The sequence below is a fragment of the Bidens hawaiensis genome, unplaced genomic scaffold (genome assembly GCF_021521415.1).
Source record: "Bidens hawaiensis isolate Kalapana, Puna unplaced genomic scaffold, B.hawaiensis_p1.1 tig00036302_1, whole genome shotgun sequence".
Classification (NCBI taxonomy): domain Eukaryota; kingdom Viridiplantae; phylum Streptophyta; class Magnoliopsida; order Asterales; family Asteraceae; genus Bidens; species Bidens hawaiensis.
The window spans coordinates 99176-108892 of NW_027496322.1; the positions used below are offsets into that span (position 1 = coordinate 99176).

Below are 9717 nucleotides of genomic sequence, written 5' to 3' on the forward strand. Positions count from 1 at the left end.
CTGCTTTTACTTGAATTATCCTCAGGCTCACAACTTGATATGTTTACCTCAACAAGCCTTCTTTCATTGACACACTTTTCAACAAAGGTTTCGTAATAAATGGCTTCACAATCACAACTCGTGTCCGTTTTCACCAACCCACTTTCTTCTAATCAACTTGCCGAACAGGATTAATAACTACTGGAACTAATTGATATAGGGACAATATCAACATTCTTAACATTCTTGAAGACGGTAGGAACAAATGTCTTTGGTTTTGGTACATGACCAACTCCATAGATCATTTCATCCTCAGGAAGGTTAATGAAATTAAAGTGGGGTAGGTTAGTGTAGTTTTCATTGAACGGTGGAGGAACTGCAGTATAACCATAGCCTAATCCCTTCTTTAGTTTTACCCCCATTTGTGCTCCAATAATGCCATTTAGCTTATCAGACGTCATTTCAAACCTATCCACGGTTATTTTTCTTTGGGCAAGATCTAATTCAAGTTCTTCAATTTTAGCATTTAATTCAACTATTCGTCTTTCATGAAATTCAACTAGCTTATTAGATTGAAACAGTTTCTCATGTAATTTTTCCATGTCTTTGCTATGAGTTTTAATTCTATTAGTGAATACCTTTTCAGCCTTTTTGTATTCATTATTCTAACATTTAATGCCTAAATTTTCATTAATCAACGCGGAATTATGAATTCTATAACTTTCTACCCTATTAATACAAGCTTGAGAGCATAGATGGGTGTGTACCTCAGAAGAGATAGGACTTGCTTGACTGCTTCCACATGAAGCACTTGTCCCAGCTTAATTTATTTTTTTTGTAATGATTGTTCATTCATAGCTTATCATCCATTAATTCAAAAGACTTGATGGTAGAAGTCAACTCTGAGAGTATTATGGTATTCAAGTTTGTGGTTCTCTTGATGGTGACAACACTACTGTTCCATGTGTAGGGCAGTGAATTCAACAACTTCATGTTGATCTCAGACAAGTCATTAATGATACTAGCACTTCTCATTTTAGTGATGAGTGACTCAAATATGTTGATAAGAGAGGCAAACGATTCTTCTTGAATGTGTTTAAACATGTTGAATTCTCCTTTTAACATTTCCTTTCGGCTTTCCCTCATATCCAGATTTCCTTCAAGCTCAGGATCGTAAGACATTTTTTTTACTTAAAATTTTTGATTAAAAAAATTTGGCTCAATTTTTTTTTTGGAAGTCCAAATCTCTCATTCGACTTTTTTCCTTTTTGTCATTACAGACCACCTCCATAGTTTTGTTGAATTTATTGAGGGATTCAACAAGATCGACGATGTTTACGGCTCCCCCCTCAGCTGGTTTTTTCCCCTTGGCGTCCCGTCCCAATGGCCGCCTCCTCGGCGGTGAAGACGTTTCCTCCCCCGCAATGTTTAGGTCGAATCCAACGCGGTAATCCGACCCGGCGGAAGTGCTATACGCTCCAGACGAACTAGTTTTAGTCCGTTTCGGCCCTACTTCCGCATCATGGTCCGGCGCCACAAGCTCAACCCACTTGGAACACCTTTTCAACCTCTCCCACAACTTTAAATCGTCCCACGTCTTCACCGTCCCATACCTCCGCAAACACTCCTGTCTCCACTCTTCGACAGTGAAATTGTAAACCGCCAAATCATCACTGCCACTTGGTCTCATACGACCGGCGTTCCTGTTGAAAAGATTAGTAAACAAGCCGACAAATTTTCTGATTTCGGACCACCGACCCGAAATCATATCGGCGTTTCGCTCTGTACTCCCAACGAGCGTATAGAACGTCTCCCTAACCTTTGTCCAAAAAACCTTGCTTTTTTGGTAGTCGGCTGCAAAATGAGTAATTAAATTAGATTTCCAGTTAACTTTTTTATTTAACTTTTTTATTAAAAATCATTTTTAAAAACGTTAAAACAATTACCGCATCGCCGATCCTCAGAAATGACTATCCAAGCCCGACACAAGGCTTCCTTCTCATCCGATGACCACGGAGTGGTTTTCCGTTTCGTCCTCGGAGTCGAAGCCGGTCCCGGCCCGTCCGTTGCAGGTTGTTTTTTCCGGTGGACGCGTCTTCTTGCTCCGGTAGCATCACCGTGTGATTCTTGTGTCTCTGGAACAACAAAGTTAGGAGACGGTTGTATGTTGGATGGTTGAAAGCCGGATGTTTCTTGCGGCCCCGAATAAAACATCGGTTGGTCTGGTGACGACCATAAATCGTCGTCAATATAATCTGAATCTAGGTTTGGGTACCAATTTCCAGACATTTTTGGGTATTACATAGGAGTTTGGGGTATTATATATGAGTTTGGAGATTGAAGTTGTGTTTTGATATGGTTGAAATGGGTTGATTTTGGGGTATTATATAGGAGTTTTTAATGTTTTTTTTTTAAAAATCGGAGCTCAACGGCTCTTTTGGGCGGGCCCACCAGCTTTTCCTCTCTCTTCTCCCGCGACCACACTCACGCCTGCCTGGATTTCCGCGCTCGCGCCCCGCTCGCGCCCCGGCTCGCGCCCCGGTGGTGTGGGGTTAGCGCCCCGAGGCGCGAGCGGAGGGGCTCTCGCGCCCAGGTTAGCGCCCCACACCCCTCAGCCTAATAATACTTGTCATTTAAGTCAAATTAATAGCCGATAGTCAGCCTATGACATTATAGCAGGAGCAACGACATTTCACAAAACTTTATGCATAGCTAAATTAAAATCATATAAGACTGTTCTGTTATCAGAACACAAGAATCTAACATTGTGCCAATTGCTTGTCATACTATTCTTTATAACATAGATCATTAAGTATGATGCATGGCAAATAAGAATAAAGTTCATAATGTAATAAGATACCTTACGTGTAACCATTGAGAAGTTGGCACATGGAGAACTATCTAGCAAGATAGCCTTTGACTTCTGCAGACATTAGTTCTCTTTCTGGATGAATCTTTAAACTCTTCAAGTTAGTAAATGGAGAAGACTGATTTGACATTAGTTCCACAGATGCAGAAAGAAGCTGCACCAATTAAACTACATAAAAAAAAGCTGTATAAAAGTGAATATGTTTTAGATGGAAAATCATTGTAAGATGCACAAGATAGACACTGCCTCAACAATTTCCAAGTTAAGCGTAAGAGACTCGACATTGTGAAGCTTTTGAAGCAAACCCAGAACTTGAAGAGCATCTTTTGGTTCGGATATACAAATATCTGCCTTCTCCAAAGAATTGAAATCTTCTATAGAAAGTTGCAAAGAAAAGCATTCTTTGTAGAGCAAGGATAAAAGGTCAGGTGCAGAAATATGACATTGCAGGTCTTCCAAAAAGAAATCTATTATATTGAGATTCCAAGTTGAGGTGCAACAATATTGAAAACATTCACAGTCCCACAAACATTTGCAAGGGTAAGATTACACAGCACGGGGAGACAAATACTTAAACCCTTAAATCCCTTCGCATAACAATCTTTTAAGGTGAGATTCTTCAAGTTTACACATTTGGAGAAAAAACCAGTGCACTCGTCTGTATTTTCATCACAACACAAAGTTACAATATTAAGATACATTGTTGTTAAGAGAGGGAGCTCCCAAATGGATGTTGCTTTAATGACATATGAAAAGAAATGTCTCCTATGGTACACTGAGAAATTTTCCTTTGTCAAAGTAAGATGTTTGAGAGACTGAGAACTAATAGGCAATTCAACATTATTCTCGGGCAAGCATTCAACATTTAGTTATTGGATATTATGAGAGAATGCATACGCCATAATTTGTTTGACAAGCATATCGCTATCCTCTCCATGAAAACTAAGCTTGACAACAGACACGCCTGCTTGATCGTTGCGGTTAGAGAGAACATGTGTAACAAATTCGGAGAACTTGGACAAACTAGAGAAATCATCCCTTGAGAAACTAAGATAAGGCATTGAAGTCCACATAAACCTCCATCTAGATGACAAAACACTGGTTTGAACGACATGTTTGATGGCAATAGAAGAAAGAATCTTATGAATAATGTCATCTGGCAAGCTGCTTAATCTGTCATCGTGTTCTACATTCATTCTCTTGTTACCTTGGCCAGAATCCATGATCTCCCCAGTCTTGATACAATTAACATATATGCATGCATTCATATATAAACACAATAACAATCAGGGAAGTTAATAGTTTTCCACTGTGTATGACTTACTTTCGTAGAAGGCATGGGAGATTAGCGGTAGCGGCAATACGACGGCCAGACGGCGGAGACGATTTTTAGGGCGAGTTTTTTATATGCTTTTAGTTTAATTAATTAATAATAAAAGTATTATAATAAAATTATACTTATGAGTTATGGCTTTATCGACTTTACTAATTTACAAATCATTAACGAAAATTTGTTTGTACGAGCACCATATGTTTAAACACATGAAACACCATTTATCGTATCAAATATTTAATATTTTGTGTGTGTTCGTCTACCCTGAGACAGAGTTGGGAATTTGGGATGGGATGTATGAGTTTGTTTTATTAGATTATAAAAAATTTAGGATGAAAGTGATTTTTAGTTAATTAATAAGCCTTGTGAATTTTTTATATTTGACATCTTTTGGACTTTTGTTGGACTAATTTCGTATGGCATAGCTAAGCTCGAGCTTAGCATTAGCTCGCTTAAAGTTTTTCTCAAAATCTATAATAAAATAAAACTTATAAATAAATGAATACTTAATAAACGAGCCAAGCTTCAAAAAACAACTAACAAGCAGAGCTTGGGCTTTAGAAAAGAGCTCTAAACAAGCCGACCTCGAGGTCTTGTAATTCGAAACGAACCAAGCTCAAGCCTAGTCGAGCTCGGCTCATTTACACACCTCGTGACAAGCAACTCAATTTCGCCTCAGCTCCAAAATCGAACCAAACTATTATTGGTTTGTAGTGTTATAATTTAGTCTCCTAACTCTCCTATGTTTCCAAATACTTTTCATCAAATAAATGATTTCATTGTGAAACCAATCTCTTATAGTTACAGTGCATTCTCGGGTTTAAAATACAAATAAAAGAAATAATAAGATTGGATAAGAGAAGAAAAGAAAAGAAATTATATACTTAAAAGGCATTCTTAAGTTAAAATAAAAGAAAAGAAAAGAAAGTGTTAATTACATTCTTAAGTTAGATAGGAAGGAAAAGATAAGAAAAAAAATTATAACCTTACAATTAAGCCCTCATTCTTGAGTTAAATAGAAAGGAAAACATGGGTAAATTAGTAATAAATAAACTTTTCCTTCACAATCCGGCCATATTTGGTAGAAAAGTTTTGGAAGAAAAAATGCCTAAATTTGCTTTCCATTCTCTTTCTTTTCTTTTAATAAAAAAACTCAAGAATGAAACAAAAAAAATTTTCTTATCTTTTCTTTTCTAAACCCTTAAATAAAAAACTCAAGAATACAGTGTTGGTATTTTTAGAACCGGATAGGTATCTTCACTTGGAACGACCGGACCGTATTTCAAGCTCTTTTTTCGTTTTCCATTTTTTAACAGATTCGTATTTAATATCTCGTGTCAAAATTTGTAAATAATATCACATAAAAAGACTTGACATCGATTTCAAACAGCAAAAAAGGTTCGGTGACACTTTCAATTGCTTGAACAGAATCTCACTTAAAAAAGTATAACATAACCAACATAAATCATGAGGTAGCAGTGCAACTAAAATAAAGAACCATGAGTTAGACATTTTGACTACAGTCACCACTTGCGAGTACAAGAAGATTAATTAAAAACTTGCAATTTGCTAAGAAGACGGCTGCAACGTTGTAGCAAGTTCATGAAAGCACTCACTTAAACGTCGTTGACTCTCATCACAATTCATCTTTATACAATCTTTTATTAGTTTCGTGACAATGTCGGCCTCTGCATACAAAGTAGAAAATGATGGTTGAATGATAGTCGTGTTCGATGCATGCAGCTCTCCCAGTAATTCCTTAATCTCTTCCAACTTTAAACTTATGTCAGTAACCTTTTCTTTCCCTTCCTCAATCTGCACACTCATATATTTCAAACAACTATCAATATCAACTTGTGCCTTCCAAAGTTCACGTGCCTTTGCCATTTTGGTCTCTATACTAGCTTTCTCATGCTCTAGCAGCGCCCTTAACTCTGTAATAGCGTTCTCAATCTGCAGTTTTTACATGATATCAATAGAAACTCAAATAAAAACCATAATAATAATAATAGTCACCAAGTTAAGAGTTTAAAATGTAATTACTAATACCTCACGTGAAACCATTGCGAAGTGGCACCTGGAGAACTATCTAGCAGATAGCTTTTGACTTCTGCAGACATCTTTATTCTCTTATTTCCATATGATACTTGATGAAAATTTAAACTCTTTAAGTTAGCAAATGGAGAAGATTGACATGACATTAGTTCCACCAATAAAGAAAGAAGCTGCACAAAATATAAAATATATATTTTTTAAAAGAAGTGCAGAAAAGAGACGGTTTTTAGATTGTAAGATGCACACTAGCTACCAATTACCTCAACAATTTCCAAGTTAAGTGTAAGAGACTTGACATTGTGAAGCTGCTGAAGGAGACGCAGAACTTGATGAGCATCTGTTGGACGGACGACACAAATATCTGCCTTCTCCAAAGAATGGAAATCGTCTGTAGAAAATGGCAAACATTTATTACCTTTGTAGAGGAAGAACTCAAGGTCAGGTGCCGAAATCATGAGGCATGGAAGGTCTTGCAAAAAGAAATATCTTAGAGTGAGTTTCTTGAGCTGAGGTGCAGCAATATTGAAACCCTTTACGTTCCCGCAAATTTCATCAAGCGTAAGACTAGAGAGCTGAGGAAGACAAACACTTGAACCTTCTATTCAAAACATTTTGGAACGTTTTAAGGTGAGATTCTTCAAGTTTGCACACTTGGAGAAAACGCCAATGCAGCGCAGACTGATATCATGGAGATATAGTGTTGTCAAGGCTGGGAGCTCCAAAGTAGACGTCAAAATTTGTTTGACAGAAACAAGGTCAGGCGCACGCCCTCCATTAAAATTAAGCTTTACAGAATGCACGCTTTTTTGAATATTGTGGTTACAGAGAACATTTGTCACAAATTCGGAGAACTTGGAATATACAGTGCAAAACTCCCTTGAGAAAATGAGAGAAGGCATTGAAGTCCACATAAATCTCCATCTGGATGACAAAGCACTGGTTTGAATGGCCTGTTTGAGGTCAATCAAAGAAAGGATTTTATGAATAAGATCATCTGGCAAACTGCTTAGTCTATTGTCTTTTTTACGGCGGCTGGAAACCATTCTACTTTGACTCCAAAAACTGCAATTTGATAGAATGCAACAATTAGTGCATGATAAATTTAAAAAAAAATTAAAAAAAATAACTTATTGACACAAGAGTGGTTACATAAAATTAAACAGGTTGATTGTAGCGACAACATATAAGTTTTTATCATATTAAATTAACAGCCAACAATATAAATATATATGCAAAGGAGTATGGTATAATTTATTCAAACACCTCAGGCTATTAATTAAGGGATTATTATTATTATTATATTATAATAATAATTAAACAAAGAACCATAAGCAACAACAGTACCTCACCTCGGCGGTAAGTATTCTAGTATAAAAAAAAGATTAATCTGATGATCGAGAGTTTAGATGGCGGCATTAGGGTTAGGCCGAAATTGCGCAGCAGAGATATATATAACAACTAGCGAGCAGCGAATTTTCATTATTGTTTTTGGCTTAATTAATAAAAAGCATAAACTTTTATATATAACCCATCTAGTTTAAATCATTAACTCTCAATAACACAAATTTTCTTTCACAACAACAAACTCCCACAAACCCTGTTAAATAATATTAAACTGATGTAATATAAACATTATTATATATATATGCGTGTGTGTATGTATTTATGTATGCATGTATGTTGGGGGAATATGGCCGCCCGACTTCCGTCTATAGACTCGGACTCTACATCCAAACTTTCAGCCCACAACAAGGCTTGCCTAGACGCATAAAAGCCCATTGTTGTGGGTGCTCTATGGGTTGTTATGACATGGGCTAAGCAATTAATACAGAAAAATATTGGATATTGGTCAAGGACCAATATCTAAGATATCAGTTATCGCAGTAAGATATCGGTAATTTTAATATCATCTATGTAAAATTCATATATATATAGGCTAAGTATAAAATGAAAACCCACTTAAATTGTGAAAACTCTAGAAACTCATGCTCAACCACATGTTTTTAATTAATGTTTAAATCTTGTGGTCCACAATTAAAGTGAATAAAAAATATAAATATAAATATAACTTTTCATCTATCCTGAAAACATATATAAAAATTAGTAAAAAAATGTTAAAAAATAGCAAAACATTTTTTTTTGATGTTTCGATGTTTTGTATTAAATGTTACAACATATATTACATGTAACAAAAAAAACGATGTTACATAGGGTTTTCACAACTCAAATGGGCTTTCATTTTAACCTTACCATATATATATATATATATATATATACTAGAAGGGTGCCCGCGCAATGCAGCGGGAAACATAGGCCGTTGGTAATGGTTTGGTTTCAATTTTCAGTAGTTCGGTTTTGGTTTTGGTTTTGGTTTTGTATGACAAAAAAACATTACTAACATTCTGGCTCTCGGTTTAATTTAAAAACTATCAAAACCGAATCGCAAACACCGCTACGTAAAATATTAATTCTTTTTAACTGAAAAGAACTATAGCACTACCATACTCAAATTAAAGAGAACAAAATGCTCATTTTTATAGTGCAATTTTTTTAAAAAAATATAAACAAATGAAAAAATTATAAACATTTAAAAATCATAGGTGAAAGTTAAGTTAAAAATGAAATTTATAAAATATATGGTTAAAAGTTAAAGGGTCAAGGTTGTAACTACTTTTTAAATTTACAAAAGGTTAGTAAAGTTAAAGAGGCAAGATTGTAACTATTTTATAACATATTTTGTATTAGACAACCTTACCCCTATACTACATGCTTTATTAAATGTACATTATGCTTTTAATTTTGTAAATTACTTAAAATTTTAGTGTCTTAGTTTGCCCATAAGTGGTATATTATATATTGTATAGATATATATATAGCAATTTAACACTAATAATTTAATACCGGCTCCTAACATTAACAAATTAACATTTTGTAAATTGCAAAACACTTACAATCGTATCGTAGCAAGTAACAATTGATTAAGACTTAAAACAATAACATTGAACACTAAAAGTTGATAATTAATACTTAAAACACTGATATCGGGAATATCGATGATATATCGGTCAAATATTAGTCCAATATCGGTCAATATCGTTGATATTATTGATACCGACAGTTTGACTTATATATCGCCAAGGGACCGATAACCGATTTATCATTAATATATCGGTGATATATCGACGATATCAACTGCATAGGACATGGGTAGAGAAAGATATATAACATAACAATTTAAAAAGTTAAATCCATGGAATAACCGATAACCCTAACATTCGCTTTTGTTTATGTTTAAAGACGTGATTTTATTATATATACAAATTTAATAATAAAAACTTTTAAACAAATGAATTACATATATCCTTTTCATCAATTTGAATGGAATCAACTTGAATTCCAAATTCGAATAAGTTATTACGTAATTTTGTTCGAAATTTCAAAATTCATATAATTTAATTCGTTTAGCTCATTTAACTCCAAA

General features: G+C 34.9%; 1 protein-coding gene and 1 pseudogene across 2 annotated transcripts; both read right to left on the minus strand.

Annotated features, from left to right (window-relative positions):
- Positions 1 to 2876: 2876 nt before the first annotated feature.
- Positions 2877 to 4071, minus strand: LOC143588288 (F-box/FBD/LRR-repeat protein At5g22700-like; annotated as a pseudogene).
- A 1637-nt stretch (positions 4072 to 5708) lies between these two features.
- LOC143588289 (uncharacterized) lies at positions 5709 to 7253 on the minus strand. Of its 2 annotated transcripts, XM_077069339.1 has the most exons (3): positions 6497 to 7253; positions 6231 to 6406; positions 5709 to 6134 (listed from the first exon to the last, which is right to left on the minus strand). In XM_077069339.1, exons 1-3 carry the CDS (start codon positions 6689 to 6691, stop codon positions 6110 to 6112), a joined length of 396 nt encoding a protein of 131 aa, XP_076925454.1. In that variant the 5' UTR covers positions 6692 to 7253; the 3' UTR covers positions 5709 to 6109. The 2 variants fall into 2 exon arrangements, with proteins under 2 accessions (XP_076925454.1, XP_076925453.1); XM_077069338.1 differs by having other exon boundaries at positions 6231 to 7253.
- Between the last annotated feature and the right edge of the window lie 2464 nt (positions 7254 to 9717).